Source organism: Lathamus discolor, chromosome 7 (genome assembly GCF_037157495.1).
Source record: "Lathamus discolor isolate bLatDis1 chromosome 7, bLatDis1.hap1, whole genome shotgun sequence".
NCBI classification, from domain to species: Eukaryota; Metazoa; Chordata; class Aves; order Psittaciformes; family Psittacidae; genus Lathamus; species Lathamus discolor.
In genome coordinates, this window is record NC_088890.1 from 14087744 (window position 1) to 14106052 (window position 18309).

At 44.2% G+C, this 18309-nt stretch overlaps 1 protein-coding gene across 22 annotated transcripts in view; it reads left to right on the forward strand.

Annotated features, from left to right (window-relative positions):
* FOXP1 (forkhead box P1) overlaps window positions 1-18309 on the forward strand; it is a 386150-nt gene that overhangs the window by 296714 nt on the left and 71127 nt on the right. For 19 of the 22 annotated variants that reach the window (XM_065686923.1, XM_065686908.1, XM_065686906.1 and 16 more), the window contains 2 exons: window positions 13231-13368; window positions 14432-14521. In XM_065686923.1, the coding sequence (XP_065542995.1) occupies window positions 13231-13368; window positions 14432-14521 (228 nt within the window). Of the gene's footprint in view, window positions 1-2437; window positions 2564-13230; window positions 13369-14431; window positions 14522-18309 lie in introns of those variants that run through there. The other 3 variants (XM_065686928.1, XM_065686924.1, XM_065686926.1) reach the window with 2 other exon arrangements.

The window sequence follows — 18309 nt, forward strand, 5'->3', positions numbered from 1 at the left end:
TGAAAGGGCATAAAATGCTTTAAAAATACAGCTTGCAGGTTCTGTGGCCAGTGCTCAGTGCTTAGACAGCACCTTTCATTTCAAAGTGTTTAATATGGGCCTATAGGAGATCCTGAAATGAGTAGTATTGTCCCCGTTTTGCAGACGAGGAGGTAGAGATGTTGAGGCTGTTGACTGCCTTTGAAATGGTGGGCATGCAGGCAGTTCCAGAGCCAGGGTCCAGATGTCACAAACTAAGCTCTTGGAGAGAGATGCATCCTCAATGTGATAGACATGTACAAAAAATGAACTTCTAGGTGATTTGCCCAAGGCTGGGGAGAATTGTCAGTGCCAGAGCCAGCACTATGCTCTAGCTTTGCATCTAGCTTGCAGCCTTGTGCTTGCATTGCCACATTCCATTTTTTGTCTGTCCCTGGAAATAAGAGAAATGCTTTGAACAAAGATTTAGGCTTCATAGAGCCCCCCTTTTTAACAAATATGGTAAGTCAGAGCTGGGTCCAGAGGTGTGTGATCAGCTGGTGTTCAGGGCAGAAAGAGGGCACTGCTCTTTAGTTGAGCTGCATGTACCTGGATATGGCTGTGTTGGGAAATAAGAATTGAAGATATGATTTAATAGGATTGAGGGTCGTGTGTGGGTGAGAAGTTTGTGCTGAGGAAGATAAGACAGAGCAGAAGATTTCCAAACTGGGGGCTGTGGAGCATCCTATGAGTGGTCTGCAGAGACTGCCCAGGCACGCAACCCGTGCCTTGTTTCAGCTGCAGTTAGTGAGTGTTGAATGCACAGAGCCGTTTCCCATCGCCGTCAGAGCAGCTGGGGATCCTGCCAGTGATGCTCTTAGGAAATGCAGAGGGGAGGAGGAGGTGGTCCGCGAGAGAAACTGTTGAAAAGTTTAAGTCTGTGTGTATATTCCCCAAAGCAACCCGAGTTCCTCGAGATTACTTTGAAGTCCAGGGCAGGAAGGATTCTCTTAAGCACAGGCGATAATTGTTATTACCTCACGGCGTGCGTTACCCGTTTGTGCTACTGCTGAGCGTCCGGCGTGTTGCGGTGTGTGCCTGCTTCTTTGCTTGACGCTGCGTACGCGCAGTACTTACTCACACCGCCTGCTCCCGTGCCCCGCGTGTGCTGACCCGCTCAGTGCGTGTGTGCCCCTTTAAGAGGCAGGCGCTCTCTGATTCATGTAGGCTGTTTCTGGCAGATTTAGGGTCTTGCAAAAGATGCCCTTAGTCCCTTATTAAATATTCATAAGAGGGTGGGGTCACATTTTTGTGACCTGAAAAAAATCCCATTAATAAATTTGTTATCTCACACAAAAACACTTTAGGGTGGAAGGCAATCCGTATCGCTTCCCATTTAACATCAGATCACAAGTTGTCAGTAAATTGAGTCCTTTGTCTTTGCTTCTTGTGAGGTTCTTCAGCGGCATAACTAATGGGGCCATTGTCTGACAGCCCTGACTCCTGCGAGCGGAGCAGGCGCTGCCTGGGAGCCCTGTCGGGGCGGCTTCTGTCTTCCACTTACTCGCGCCTAAAGTAACTATCTGCGTCAGTTTTGCCTTCAGAAAGTAGGTGAAAACTAAACTGAAATAGCAGGAGAGATTTTAGGAAGCATCCCCTATGAAGTGGATAGTAGCGTTTGGGGCAGATGGGTTACGGGAACCGCACAGTGCCTGGTGAGAGGCTGTCAGGAGACTGTGTTTGTGCGATGAAGTCTGGGGGCCAGGAAAAGTGTTTTCTTTGCTGTCTCCCGTGTGCGAGTTTAGGGAAGCGTGTTCCGAGTGACACAACACCGCTGATGCCCCGTTACGGAGGGGCCTTGCTCCCTCCGAACGGGATGGCTCGGCCGCCTCAGGGAGCAGGGCGCTGAGGGTCCGGCCTGGAACACGGGGAGTAGCTGAGGGCTGTCATGGTGCCGGCTGCGCGCTGCTGCGTGCGTGGACCAAGGGGCCGGCGTCCACCGCAGGCCGGGCGCGGAGTCCAGTTCGACACTAACTCCTGTTAGAGGCATCGTGCTGCTTGTGTATCATTACTTCTGTTCCCTGGCACTGAAATCCCGAGCTGTCGGGCAGGCAGGAGGGGACCAGGAGCCACTTTCCAGGGGAGAAGGGAAAGTTCTGGCGGCAGGAGGGAGACCTTCTCCCTTCGAGCTGTGGGGCGCTCGCACCCACACAGCGCGCCTGAGGCGGCTGCAGCCGCACTTGCTCCCCGCCGAGCCCAGTTACTGGGGGCACGGACGGGGTTTAATCGGTCTCTCGGCGCGGTGCGGGCCGGGTCGCTCAGAGGCCGCTCGGTGCCGCCGCGGGGGGGGGGGGGGCAAGGGTGTGGGTTGTAAGGGGGGGGGGGCCGGACCCGCGGGGCGCCCCGTTCCGGGGCGGGGTGTGCGCGGCGGCGCAGGGCGGGGCCGCGCGGGTGGCGGCGCGGCGCGGCAGCCCGCGAGCAGCGCGCACCGGCACTCCGCCCGCGCCCGCGGAGGCTCCGCACCGCTCTGCTCCGCTCCGCTCCGCTCCGCCCCGCCAGCCCGCTCCATGGCCCGGCGCGCCGCACGCCGCCCGCCGCCGCCCAGGTGGGTGCCTTCCGCGGGGACGGGGTAAAGGTGGGGGGAGGCCCGCTCCTGGAGCGGGGAGGTTGGGAAAGCCGCAGCGATGCTCCAGCCCGGTGCTGCCGGAGGAGGGGGTGCAGCGTGCGCGCCTCCCAACTTGCGGAGGGCTTGTAGAAGTGGTGGGGTTTGTTCCGTGCGCTGCCCGTCTTTTGTTCTGACAGTTGGGGTGCGCGGCGCTGCCCCGGCAGCTCCTACTTGAGCGGTGTAGTTCGGAAGAGGAGCGAGGGAGGAGGGAAAGTGCACAGAGCCGGGTAAAACACTTTGTCAGGCTTAAATGTCAGGAACCGGGGCTGCTGAATGAATTCGGCACTCAATTTACCGGGGGGAAATTAAGTGAGTGAGCTTTGTTTTTGACAGTGACTAGTGTTATGAACCTCGGTGAAATAAATGTAACGGGATCTAAATGTAACCGAGTTAAGTGTCAACCCTGCGAGCCAGTATTTCAGGGCAAATGAGATGATTTTTCGCGGGTGGTGGGGAGGAGGGAACCCTTAGGAAGTGGGTGGTAAGTTTAGAGCAAAGTGCATATACACTCTTCCTCTTTGGAATTAACTCCTTCTAAGCCAGCTTGTTTTACAAAACACGGCGGGTTTCCAGTCTCCCTGGTGCTGGTGGCGGGGAGAAGCCCCTCAGTCGCAGGACACTGTCCCCTAGGTGCATGTGCCGGCCTTTGGAGCGCTGCCATTTCAGATTTTCAAATAAAAACAAGTTTGGTGGCAGGAAATGTGAATCATTCGGGGTGACCAAGATCTGTTTATGAAAACGAAATGGTTGGGCTTACTTTAGCAACGAGTGTTGAACTGGTAACGGCAATAAATCCCTAAAGTTTATTTCTAATAAAAAGTGACTTACGCAGGCTCATTTGCCTTTTTATAAATAAACTGAAATGTTAAAATCTTTTATGCGTGGAGCAGAGCTGCTTTTCATGCCTGATGCTCCCGGGCCTGATCCTGGACTGACTTGGGCATGTGCAATAGCAGTGACAGGAGAGGAGTCGCTTTCCCTCTTGCCCTGAAGCAGTAAGCACTCCTCTTGCTGAATTAATATTTGCTGGACTGGCCCCCTCAGAAGCGTGTTTACTGTGCAGAGCTTTCAGGCATGTTACACACCTTTACATCCAGCTAAAAAGCAATTTTGTTTGCGTACAGCTCTGTTAAAAGTCACGGCTAAAATACGTGTTTATATGCGAGCATGTCATTAGAGCGTCCTTCTGCCTGGTTAAGAAATGGCTTTTGTTGATTGTGTATTTATTGCAGTAGCAGCCTAGGAAGTCACTAAAAGCAGGCACTCTCCTCCCAGCCAGCGGAAAATCTGCTGTCAGAGGGCTTTCCATGATCATCTGCTTCCAAAAAATCCCATTGATAAGGCAGTAGAGATGAAACCCAAATCCTGCCTTGTCAGAGTAGCTGCCTCGGCCTGGACTGTGATGGAGCTGAACTGCAAACTGATTGGCCTGACACTTTATAATCAAAGTTGATTTATTGTTCATTAGTAGTGCATTAGCCCTTTCAGGCAAGACAGTTATTTGTATAGTGGCCTGTCAAACAAAAGACCGCTAGCACCTGTCAGTTCTAAACCGTGAGATAAGCAAGCAGATATTAAGATAATGCAAATAGAAATACATTGGAATGAGGTAAAGTTCTAGTAATTTCCCTGTAAGAAGTACTGTTTTATTTAACGTGCTCATGTTTAGCGCGGAGAGGAATTGGACTGTAGAGTGAGGGGTTTTCCTGCACCAGGACCATCAGGAGGAGAAGGCATCAGCGATGAGCTGGGCGTGCGGTTTCGGAGCACCTCCAAGGTGAGGAGGCAGCTGGGGCAGATAATAAATTGGGAAAAGGCAGTCACTGGTACAGAAGATGCGAGTGCTATTCTGTAGTCTTAATGTAATTGTGTTTGATTTTGGGTTTAGCGTGAGAGCGAGATCGAGGCACTTTTCTTGTTTTGTCCCTGACTCCTTCCTCTTCTTCCCAATGGGCAGATGTCATGAAATGATGCTCTTACTGGCAGGGGTTAATGATATGAAAACTTGATGACATCACGGCAGAGCTGTGCGAATGTCAAAATACATCTGCTGCCATATTCAGACATATTGCTCTCCCTCCTCTCCCCCTATGTCAGCTCCCCTCCCCTTCTCAGAAGGGAATGATCTCATGACATAAAACAGAAAACAACACAAGTGTCAAAAGAAAACAAAATTAGTGAACTTTTGTCTGCCACCATAGAAACGAGGATTAACTTATGTTATTCCAGAGTGTGGAATGGAGACTATCTGCATGAGGATATATAGTGTATTGTCTTGTGTGAATTTTCATTTGACAGGGATTTTGGAGGCTGTGATCTTAATTAAATCTCAACTGACTCAAATAATGCATCTAAAGGCATGCAGTGTTGCGTAACCTTGCTGAGTTGGTAAACCATAAATCATCAGAAAGCTTATGATAGGAAGGGCTGCTTTGAAATATTTTTTTGTTTGCTACAGTTGTTTTTTTTCCCCTTGGTCTTGTTTAACATACACTTTGCTGTGCTGTGCCATTGCGCCCTCCCTTTTCTAAGCAGTGTTGGTTTTGCTTAAAGAAAAAGAGAAAAGCTCTGAGACATGCTCTGACCAGTCACTCAGCTGAACTGAAGAGAAGTCATAAATATCGTGGGATTGACAGGGAAGAAATGAAATCCCAGCGCTGTCTTTCTGAGCATCTCGCTGCTCATGGGGAAGTGTTGGTGCCTCACGTTCTTCTACAGCCGGATGAGCCCTCTGCACATTCTACAAGTGTAACTTGTAGCCCCACACTGACATTTATGCTGGGGTGTAAATAGTTATCAGACACCACGGTGGAGTCGTATCGCCCCTGGGTTGTAATGGGTCACAGATGGATTATTGCACTAATGGACAGTGGGCTTTGACGTCTGTGGCTGTTGGGGTGGTTTTAGTTGTGTGCAAGGAAGAAAAGGGTTGCAACAGTTGTGTGGGGAAGGTGAAAGGGGATTTTAGGGGATTTTTAGGTTGAAAATTATGTAGAGCAGTCAGAGTGATTTCTTACATACTATTTTAACCTAGCGATGCTCAAGCACTGATGGTTCTTGAGAATCACATTGGGTTTAGAATACTGAAGCTAAACAAATTCGTATTTCAGTGTAACATGCGTTGGTTTCTGTATTTGTGATTGCGTGCCCTGGGCAGCTGAAGGAAGGTAAGGGGAGAAGGATTTTTGTATTCAAAAGTTGAAGGAGTTGCGAAGCTCTTGTGCTTTTCTTGCTCTGTATTTCGTAGTCCTTCTAGAGCTGCTGTAGACAGAACTGAGCTGGAAGGACACAGCACTTGGATTTACTTTATGGAAAGGTTTCCTGGTAGCAAGATGACTTACTGATGTTGTTTTCTCCCCTCTCTGCTAGGGAAGAGCTGTAGCAAGGGGTAGTTTTATCAACACCTGCAAAACTAGATTGTGGGAAAGTCCTGACACCGTAAGCTGAATTTGTTATTGTTTGGGGAAAGGCTTGGCTGGTTTTAAGCAGTTTGTTTGTTTTATTGAAAGCAGAACTGCATTACTGGAAACTACTTTGCTGTAGCTCAGTTAAAATGTCCTGTACTCTTTTGTTTTTATAAGGTGCTTACTTGCCTAGCTTTGCTTTCCAGTTATAAGGAAAGGGAGGGGGGAATACATCATGTACTCTTCTGCAGAGCTAAAGAGGCCGTGCAGAGACTGGGGAGAAAAGCAGCACTGGCAAATAGCCTTTTATTTTTTTTTATCTTATTTTTTTTTCCCTTTTAACCTTTCCAGCACAGTTTCCTCTGTTAGCAGGAGGATCTGTACTTTGTGCTGAACTTGAATGAATGTTAGAAACCCCAGACTGAATATTGAACAAATAAGTGGAATTGCTAATTGTTCTGTGCACTAGTTTCGGACGGATTTGCCTTCATTGATTAGGTAAGATGCTCTGTTATTCGGGAGGGACAACACCCCCTCCTCCCCAAACTGACAACGGGTTTTAATTTTTAAGCTTTATCTTGCCCTTAAATCTGAAACATCATTGTTCAAATAACTGAGAACAAGGTAAACCAACAACATCAAAAAGGTCGGCTTCTGTGATTTCTCAAGGGCTTGTTATTTTGTACTTTCCAATTCTATTTGATGTCTTGACAAAACAAGATGACACAAGGGAGAATACATTAAATTTTGATTTTCATCTAACCTGTTACAGTAGTGGCAGCTTAATTTCTTTTACTTTTTACTGAAGACAGCTTTTTGCACAATTACTCTAATTGCCACACCACTTTATGAGAAGGTTTCTTTACGGGTTTCCCATTTGCCTTGATTTTGTGAGGCATTTTTTGAACGTGCTTTGACCTTTAACACGGCGAGCTTGCCGGTTGGAGTGTGTCTTCATTAGAACTAAATCAGTGAATGGCAAGATTGTCAAAGAAGCAACTGATGTTTTCTCATTAGAATCTAATTTGCACCGTTGTGCTTAGCTGTGATGTTCAGCTGTAGGTGTCTGCCATAGGTGTGAAAACCTGCACATTTTGAGCAAATAAAGTTTACAGCTGTTATAAAGGCTACGCTTGCAACCAGAGTGGCAAAGTGTTTTAAGTAGAGCTCTGTTTTGTGTGGGAAATAAACAGTAGGGTTTAACTAGGTGGATATTTTTCAATAGCTGTTTTTTTTAGCTGGCCAGGACACCAAATACCTCCTCAAATGCCCTAGGTTTGAAGAGGAGGCAGCTGCAGGTTCCACTCTTGCAGGAGAAAATAATCAGAGAGCAGAGAGAGGGCTCACCATTCCCTAGAAATCCCTGTCAGGAGCTGCAGTTCTTCTTAAAAACATGCCATAGGGAAAGATAAAAAAAAGCCCCTCTGTATAACACTTCCTTTTTGCTCACACGAAATTCCAGCATATTAAATGTTGCCGGCTCAATCATGGTCTTTTATTATTTAATTAAGCTCTCCTTAATGTATGTATGAATTAATACACAAATGTAAGGAGTCTGACATGGTGATCATTCTCAGTATATTAAGGGTGCTTGGGAGAGAGGGTTTCAAGGGGTTTTCAAGGGCTTTAGGGATATTTTGGACGTTTCTAAGCAGGATTGCTTTTGGTTTATTTGAGGCTATTTTGGCAGAATATGTTGAGCTAACATTTCCTTTCCTAAACTCTGGAAAAAAATACTGATTTGTTTTATTTTTTTAATCTTTATTTTTCCCTAACTGAATCATGATAAAATATCTCCCCTGTTCAAAGCCATGTACAGCAGGTTATAATTTTTTCCTTACTGCTGGAGAAGGAAACAAAAATGTTAACTTTTTTAAAAGGTGAAAAATGATGCTGGTAATCTCGAGGCTGAAATCTCACTCAGCTTATTAAATGAGTATTTGGTTGTGTGTGTTCCTTTTTAGCCTCTATTTGACAAATGTTAGATGTAGAAAGGATTTAATTTATGTAAACTTTATATTTTTATGCAAATTAAATGGGTATTTATTATAGCAGAAACAATTATCCTGGCACTTAGTGAGAAACCTGGTATGCATGAGAAGTGGTAGATAAGATCAGATGTTTCATTCTGTAAACAAATACGAAAATATTCCCGTTTTTCCTCAGCTAGAAGAGAATACAGAAGACAGCAGACATCCTGACATGCCGGGAAATGTCAGCATAGCCCATCATGCTGCCTTCCGTGGGTCAGAGGCAGATCTTCCCTCCTGATAAAATATGATAAACAAAATTGTAATAATAAAATGCTAATTTAATTTTAAAGAGGGTTTCCCCCCCTCCCCTTTCGAAGGGAGTTGTATTGTTACGGAAAGAACAGTTATGCTAATGACAGACTACTTAACTGATTTTACATTAATACAATAAACATCACCTGTCTTAATGTGTTGTAGTGTATTATGGCAAAAGAACTAAGTCTGAAAGTGAGATTCCATTTTGCACCTGAAGCAGCATCGCAGTTTCTGTGTGAATAATTCTAAGGGCGGCATTTTTTTGTTGTTGTTTTGGAAGATGAAATCCTGCGTCGGAAATGTTTTAGTCTCGGGGTGGAAGCGGGTCCTGCCTTCAGCACTTCTGATTTTGCTGGGCTCTGCTCTGGCTTGTGGCATCGTGCTTCTCTGCTTGCCAGGGTATCAGTGGTTTATCTTCTGTGGCATGAGCAAAGCTGGTTTTCATTCTTTCGGATGAGACTTTTGTTTTACATTTTAGATGTATTGCACATAATAGCTTTCTAATAAGACAGCTCAAGTTAATTGTTTGGTTTTGCCTACCCGTATCTATTTCTGTTTGTAGCCCAGTATTTTTAACTGTTCCTCAGTGACTCGCTCTTTCTGTGTTCAGCTTTGTTTTGCTCCGTTTAACTTTTATCACAAAATCTTTAACCGAAGAATTGCTGTTTGGAAAACCATGGTGCCTGGTATGAGGTCTTAACTGAAATCAAATTGGAACATACATTGCAGGAGGAAAGGATTTTCTGCCAGAGTTATTCTTTATGAATTAAGGAAATCCTCCCCATCTTCCATGCATGCCTGCTAACAGTTAACAGGACCACAGCCGTATCCAACATCGAAGGCACGTTGTGTGAAAATGGCATTCTCTTACTTTTTTTTTTTTCACTTCATACAAGATTAAACTACTTGAAATAATTTAGCTAGTATTTAATTATATTAATATCACTGAAAATGGGGGAATGGAGATGATTAAATGGGACTAAATCATTTTCATCCCCGTGACCCTTGTCTGGGCTGTACGCAGGAGTGACAAATGCATCCCTGCTGTAGCTCTGTTGTGAAGTTAAAGGTGAACTTGGCCTAAGTTTGGGGCAGTTTTCCTGGGTTGGTGTCACCAAAACACAGCATGTTTATGGAGCTTGGAATGGGGGTAGCAGAGGAGGCTGTGGGGAGCGGGAGGGCAGTGGGGGATGCAGAGGAGCAGCAGGCAAAGCCCTGGGAGGAGCAGTGTCTGAAAACAATTGTAAGTATTAAAGACATTTTTTGCCGTTGATGGTATTAGCATGTCAGCAGGTCTATACTAGCACGGCTCCGAAAGCCAAATTGCAGCTGTATTTTTACCTTTGCTGCCAGGTTTACATGCAGCTGGGTATCTACCACACCCTATTGTTATCAGTCAACAATACCAAAAGTAGTTCATTAATCATATCAATAACAACAATCGTGTTTCATGTGGAAAATGGAAATAAACAACTTCAAGAAAAGATTGATTTCTGCTCTTCGTGCTAACTTAGCATTCTTTAAATATATCTGCCAGTAGTTTAATTTGAACTTCAACTCCCTGAAGGCAGTAAGACAGAATTATTTTAGTTCTTCATAAACTGCCTTCTGTGATTCATTGTTAACTCATAAAACACACACATTTTCATGTACTTAAACAGTTAAGCCATTTTTAAAGTTGGTTTGTAATTTTTTCTGGCAACACATTTAAGTTGGCATCTGAGAGATAGAAATCTAAAATTAATTTATAGCCCTCAGTTTAGGTTTCATTTACTATCAGACAAAATATCAGAAATATTTTTTTTTATCTAACATAATATAAAGTATATTGCACAGTATCTGAAATAAAGTTTAGTTTTGACTGAATACACTCAAAAAGGGACCCATAAATATTAGAGAGCTGTAGTTAAGAACTTACATGACTGTTTTAAATACTATTGATTTAAACCACTGGCTAGATTTTATGAATCAAAGTGTAATTTCTAAGCTTTGGCTATATTTCTCATCGCTAAAGCACTCTCTCTTGTGTGCCTTTAGCAGCTTTCCAGACATTCAACACGGGATTAAATGATAGTAGTTACAATGATCAATAGGTTAAGACCGGTACAATCACTCTTACCGCTAATGACCTCGGTAGTAATGGGTAATAAAGTGTGGGCTATAATAGCCTATTGCTGGTGCTGCATGCCCTTTGATTCCTGGTATTACCAGGGACTAGCTACATGAAAAAGTTGGACGTTAGGAGTTAAGAGAGTGGATATATAGGCCATCATTCTTAACTATTTAAAGTCCTCCAGCCACACGTGTGCCTGCACTTGTTCTGGAGGTGTGTGTCATTTTTAACATGGTACTTTCTGGTTTATTTGAATTTGTTTGTAAAAGGTTTCTCTAAGTTGCTTTTGTGATAAGCTGAAGCATAAACTTTGGCTAAATGTGGCTGTTAGCTGTGTTTATAAATGGAAGGCAGGGCCTTCTTTGGAGGTGCAGATGTGGTGTGAAAATGTGGTTTCAGGTGGTGAAACGCACGGATCAGTGCAAACTTGCACTCCTAGGTGTGCCATATGTATTAAAATAGATAGAGGTATATTTTTTTCTTGCTGGTTAAGTGCTTCTGCTGTAGCAAAGAGTGTGCAGCTAAGAGATCCTTCACTGGAAGGTACGTGGCCAGTTTTCAAAAGCAGGGCCAAATTCTTAGATTTATCCCAAGATAAGCATGCAAAAAAGCCGTGGAAGTGAATGGGAGTTGCCTCTGCATAGCTGACGGCAGAATGCGGCCCTTCGTATTAATCACCGATGTGTAGGGTTTACAGCACCCCACCCTATTCCTGTCTGTATCCCTGCTTGTCGTCATAAATCTGACTGAAGAGTATTTGTGTTGTCTGTTTTCCAAGAAGGGCACAGAAAACATACTTAAACATGCTTCCTCTTCTGTTTGCTCGGCCCAGCTTCAATGAAAGGTAGTACAAACCCGAGGGTAAAGTAAACTTCTCTGGGGATGAGAATAATGAAGGTGAGTCATGCTTCGGGGCGAAGATAGTGATGGCACTATTGAATTAAATAATTCTGTACTCCCAGGAAAGTTTTTGAAAAGACCATGGATTAATATACTCTTGAGTTAATGGGATTACCCATCCTGGTGACTCAGTGGCCTCAGAGCTGGTCCTACATGGCGAGGGATGGCACGGTGCAGCAGCCAGTGGCTTTCCCATAGGCATGGGCAAGTGATGCTGGCCACGGGAGACCTGGCTTCAGTGGTACTGGTGTTTGACCCGTAATTAAATCTCCATTTGCTGTGTTCACAGCAGCCTGGACCACATTAGCTATGTGGGAACGCACCATGCCATGGGGAATGCACAGAGCACCTCGCCGTGTTTGCATTAATGGGATGTCGGAGGCATGCGAGCCTTTGCTAGGCTTTCCTCAGACCAGTGTTTCCAAGGCAGTGCCTGGCCCTGGCACACGACGTGTACACAACAACACGGGGAGATGTGCAGCGTACATGCGTCTGACCTTCAGGAACCATTTTTAGTTCATCAAAATTAGTGATGCTGAGAAATCAGGACATCAGTGCATAATGACTGTGAAATTAGGAATGAGAGCTTGCTATGCAAATGACAGGACAAATCATGTGAAAAAGTCAAGATAAACTGCATATTAAGACATTATGTTACATAAAATTAATACCGCATTTCTCTCTTGCTTACTACTACATTGGAAGATATTTTTTTTTTAACTCCTTTATCTTCTGATCAGCTATTGTCTGCTGCTTTTTTTTAAAGTGGTGCACAGAAAAAGTGCTAAACATGTTATTACCTTTTATTGTAACACATGAGATGACAGGAGATCCTTTTTAGCAAAGTATATCCTTTACTGCCTTTAGTTTTGTGCTGTCACATATTTGATTTGAAACTATAGAAAAGTAAGGTGCTTAAATATTACTGTTAAAACTCATATGGGTTTTGTCTTTTCCTCTATTGTTTTTTTTTTCCCTTCCTTTTCTTTTCCCTTTTTTTGGGTGGAGGGTAGAGGGGTGGGTTTCTAGGGAAATAGTCTTCTTGCATTACTAGGACTGACAAAATGGTTCTCATGTAGTCTGCAAATTAAACACAAGTGCAGTGATTATTTTGAATAGCTAAATTACATTCTAGAAAGCTTGCAGAATTCATAGCATTGTCATTAGGTATCCGCTTGAATACAATTTGTGTAACCTTGGCCAAGACAGCCTGTCATTTTAATGTCAGTGTTTTATCTGAACAAGACATCATCCTTTCAGATACAGTGTACAGGTTCCTTGCAAAGATGCCCGTGCAGAAATGTGTTAACAGTTGCAAATATGAAATGCTATCAAGTTCATCACTGTAGCTGTTTGTCACTGAAATGTCATGGAAAGCGGCTTTTAATGGTATCTCACATAATATGAAAGAATTGAAGACATCTGTATGCTGGGTGAATGTGGAATGGTAAAGACATCGTGGTAGGGCCTCTCTGTTAAAATTGCATAGGAGTCTAGTGCTGTTATTCACATCACTGAGCCTTCCTTCAATTTTCTTACAAACCTGTCGTAATAAGGTCTAGATCCCATCAGCTGAGGGATACTCAGCTCTGGATTTCTGCACAGAAGGCAAGGGTTTTCTGGGAGGGAAAGGACCCAGTTGATGGTTTCCTGTAAAAATAAATAAATCTTAACAGGGTTTACCATATTGCTTGCTGTAAAGAATTCCCATCGCAATAATGTTCTGCAGAAGGGGACTTTAGTCCCCAGGAGAGTGTGTTCGGTACCTTGGTGTGGGCTGTGGTGGTTTGTAAGGACTCGTGCCTTCAATACCCTCCATGCCAGGCTCGCGGATGCTGGGTGACGGGGTGATGCTGTGGCAGCGCACTCTGACCCCCTCTTTGCTCTTCTCTTGTGCTTCAGGTTCCAGTGTCGGTGGCTATGATGACACCTCAAGTGATCACTCCCCAGCAAATGCAGCAGATCCTCCAGCAACAAGTGCTAACTCCCCAGCAACTCCAAGTCCTGCTCCAACAGCAGCAGGCACTCATGCTTCAACAGGTAATTGTTTCCTTAACAGCTCCAGTTGTTTGCTTCCTCCCAAAATGTTCCCAGGGAAAGAAGCTGCCCATGTCTCAGATGTGAGCCTTGGAGCAGCCATGCTCGGGGATGAACTGACTGCTCTTGTTTTTAATTCTAGAAATAGCTACTGGAAACAAATCCAGGGAGCAGTGCTAGGAGTGTTTCCAAGATCAGCTAAATAATACAGATGCATATTTGAGTGTCAGGACTTCGGCAGATGTTCCTGTTGCTTTTGCCTGCATCCCCAGAAAGCATGGTGTGCTCTGACTAATGGGAATAAACAACGTAGTAGGGTGATAATTCCCATTTTAGACCTTGTTATGTCCATCTGGCACCATAAAGGACTATGGAAATGGTGGCAATAAAAGTGAAGAGGTTTGCAAGCCTTAATTGGCTTGACTTCAGCCAACCTAGGCCGTGTGGTGTGTCAGTGTTTCTCATAGCCTGTGGTCCTTTTTCAGGTCAAAGTTGGCTGCTGACAAGCCCCAAGGCTCTGTTATCATAGGGTAGGGCACAGTGGGGGCTCAAGAATCCTGGGTGGGCATCAGCATCCACTCCAGCCTGACCTTGTGTGCTCCCTTGTGCCCACACCAGAGCGCTGGCTGTGCTGTGCACATCTGGAGAGCGGGAAGGAGGAGAGTGTTTCCCAGGATGTCTATGCATATATTGAATAACACTTAATGCAGTCAAACCCTATCATTTAGAAAGCATGTGTGTTTCACAACAGAGATTCGCCAGGCTCTCTCAGCAAGGGCATTTTGGCTTTGTTGTTACAATCAAAGGTCATTCCCTGCCTTATTTTAATTAGTTTGTGTAGAAAATGGTATGTTTTTCATCAGTTCATTTTGGAGATTACTTTTCAAACGATAATGCCAAGAATAGTCAGTGTGCACTGAATTTATTGTTGAGTTTCAAACTAAAGGTCAGACCATTACAGATAAAAGGATGCTATTTTTCAAATCACAGTTTGTGTGTTACACGAGAAAGGGACACTGAATTGGCTCTCCACTTTGTTACTTACTATCTTTCCTTTTCTTTGTAGCAGCAGCTTCAAGAGTTTTATAAGAAACAACAGGAACAGTTGCAGCTTCAACTTTTACAACAACAACATGCTGGAAAACAGCCTAAAGAGGTACAGACAATACCCATTTTACTTTCAAACCACAGGTCCCTGGGGACTGTCTAGTGGCTATTAAACTGTCATTCATCTTATAAATGATTGCACAACTGAACTGACTCTATCGGGTCTCAGCTTTCAGATTTAGAGTTATTGTCCTGTTTTCGCCTGTATTTTTCTGTGCTTTCCATTTGCTTGCTGCCACATATTTTATAGCAGGGGACCATGCCTTGGTGTTTGGTATGAGTACTGGAGCAAGCATCTAGATTGTATCTGGGGAGAGTGCTTTTGGAAGTTAGTTATGTTGTAAAGGGGAGGGGGCAAGGCATCAGGCCCAGATACGGTGCTGTTCTCTCTAACAGAGCAAAATGCTGAGATGTTGTTTGGGTTTGCAGTTTCCAAATGGAAATGGTTCTGGTTGCACGTTCTTTGCAGCATGGGTTTAGCAGGAGGGACCATACAGTAGCAATGTTGGTGGTGGCACCAAGAAGCGAGGTCTGAGAGACAGCATGGGAGCGCTGCCTGTTCATGGTGTGGTGGTGGGAGACATCGTTCTGATGCCACCATAGTCCATGGCATGAACAGGACAGGACAGTGTAGTTTCTGCCTGTCCTGTCAGTACACTTTCAAAGTACCCATTATATCCTAAACTTTGTTGGTTTTGGTGTGCTTAAATTTAGTTTTGGTGCAGTTACGTTTCTTTTTAAGGCACTGAATTCACCTCTGTAGTCACAAGGAGTTGGAGGCTTTCATGTTTAATCTGACATCAGTGCTGGCTTAGGTAGATCCTAGAAAGCTGCTTCTTGGCGTGAGACACTGTGTGATGTCCTGCCATAGCGGCAGCATTTGTGTGTTGTTTTACAAGTGGTGGTGCTCGGAGCACACACTGTTTCTGCCCCCCCAGATTTTGGCAATTGTGCCACCTGTGCCAAGTTACAACCCAGAGTGAATTTTTCCAGCTGAGTTATAAACCCCTGAAAATAGGGGGTTTATAATGGAAACGCTGACACAACCTTAACCATAGCACGCTTACGGGCGCCACTATAATAAAAAGGGAACAGATTAAAAAGTGTCTAAAATGTAAATCTAAAGGACTAACAGTAATTAAAATGGAAATGGCACAGGGAGGGAAGGCATGTAATTGTGAGATATCACTGTGCAGAATGCTCTCAGCTTTGTTTTGCTGGCTGTTTTTCTAATTCAGTAGGGCTTACTCATCAGTGGCAGTTCAATGCGCGTTAATGACTCTGGGATGCAGGCATCACTCTGGACAAAGAAATGATTATTGTGCGGTCAAAAGAAGTTCAAAGACAAGAAGGGAATTTCAGTTTTTTCCTTGGAGATCCACATTCAAGAGCATATAAATTAAGCCAAATGTTAAAAACCACAGTCTGAAAGCTGACTTCAAAGTCACAACTCTCTAATTAATGAACTGCGAGCTTCAGTTTGGACAAGTCGTGGTTTGATGCGCCCATAAATCAACATGACAGGTCTGTTTCACAGTCTCAGACAGCGCTTGTCATTGAGTCACATCAGATGTAAACACAGCAGAAAAAAGAGGGAATATGAAGGAGGTGCAATTGATCAACAGAATTGGTAAAAACCCACTTTTGAAACGCATTATGCATGATCACAGGAAATGGCGATAGCCTCAAGAGGCTTTCTCCTTCTGCTGTTGCTTTTTTGAATCAGATTTCTAACAGCCTTCAAAAGGGAGAATAAGAATTATGGAGCTTCTCCCCTGTGGCTGGCAGGCAATAACCCCCTGTTGTTATTTTGTGCTTCTTTCTTTTCAAAGGCGTCAAAATTTAGTTTTTTAAAGATCTTTAACTCTATATTTGAAGACAAACAATAAAGGGCTGCCACTGTCATTCTTATCAGTTACCAGGGATTGTATTTTTTCTTTCTGTTGCCACTTCTTATTAACCTCTTATTTGGTCTATTAGACATAGTTTTGAATGCAAGCCTGCATGCTGGGAGAACATGAAAGTTCAGATGAGCTCAGAGGGCAGATAAAGAAATTTGAAGGGGAAAGTTACACAGCAGAATGAACGATAAAAGTTAACTCTTCTAAATTGCTGTTGTCAGACAGGAGAGCATCTCAGACACAAAGATGAGGGCTTGGAGCTTAAAGGAAAAAATACTTTGTGTTAAAAAAGACGAGAAGGGAAGTTAGACAATGTGATGGCATTTCAATATCTAACACACTGATTTACTGTGGTTGCACTTCTGATATTACACTATCGAAAGCAACAATAAGAAAGGACTCCTTCCTGTTTTAAGACGAGCATTTTAACACGATAGCTGTTAAGAGAACAAGGGGCCCAAGTCCTTCAGCTTTTTGTAGGGGTCGGGGGGGTATTTTTGCTGATGGCTTTAGTAGAGGCCCGTTTCAACCCTGCATTTCATCCCACAGGTTTGTTGAGCCCCATTTTTCCTGCCTTAAGAAGGTTGTTCTTGCTAAATTAGCATGCAAGTGATGGTCTTTTATTTTTAGTATTATCATTATTTTTATTATCCACTGCCCCCTCCCCCCCAGCCCCATACTAACAACTGGCAGTGGGGTGCCATGGTGGGGATGAGTGGCTGCGGTGCTAACGAAGGCTGAGTTTGTACCTTGACAGATGGAACAAGTGTGTTCGTGTACTGCATCCCCCAAGTCATTTTGTGAGTGCCTTGTCCAATTGTACTGTCATGAAAGAGGGAAAACACAACCAGTCTCCCAAGCCCTACTGGTAAAAGGGATCTGCCCCCCAAGAAGAATGACAGACGGACCCCAGTAAGGTGTCTGGTGGGTTTTACTGCAGGGCTGTGTGGTGTAGCAGAGCACAAGAGGTGCTGGGGTGAGATGCAAGCCCTGTGCCCATGGGGCTGCCTCTCCCCCTGCCAGGTTGGGTGTCCCCAAGGCAAGGGGGGGCTTCAGAGCTGCAGAAGGATCCCACTGTGTGCCGTGGCGCTGGACGGAGCGGGCAGTGTGCCGAACAGGGCCGTTTGTCCTCCGGCAGTTGTGACAGTTTATGTTAGGCAGTAGGGAGTAACCTAAGAAAGGAAAACAGACCTTTGACAGAAGCTTTAGGGAGGGGATCAAAAATGCAAGTTTTATCAGGATATTTCAGCATTTTAACACTGACTACTGACCTGACAACAGGACTGCACTGAGACCTTTTTTGTATGCATTCAATTGTGAGAAGTAAACAAACTGCCTTGTATCCTGTGTTTGGTAACTGGGTGGGGAGCACAGTTTGGCAATGTGTCTTGCTTTTAAATTCTTTCTTGGACAATGGGCCTTGTATACTTTTATATCCTGGCTTTTCAAAGTAGAGAGTGTTCAAGAGTTTTTCTTAGGATAGCTGAGAAGACAACTATGGGCATCAGTCAATTTATATAAAGGTTGTTGGTTTTCTTAAAAAAAGAACATGCTAACTTTGCAGTCAGATGGCAAATGGGTAAAACACAGCTTACTGTAACTAGATTTTTTTGTAATACCATTTTTTATATATATAAATATATTTACAAAATGAATATTTATGGAGGCAAACAATAACTCTTGATATAACTGTTGCTAGGGCTTGCATTCATCTGGTGCTGTTGCAGATAGTTGCAGCAGCTGGATCTGCCTGAGCAAGCTGTTGCAAAGAAATGAAAAGTCTCCAAGGTTCAGAACATCTAAACACTTGTTTAACTGTGTTCTTGAAGTCGTAGGCTTCCTTTGGAAATAAGAGAAATTGGTTTTATAAATAAGATAAATAAGATAAGACTGACTTACTGTCAGTAGATAGACTGTCAGTACAGTTGTGGGTACA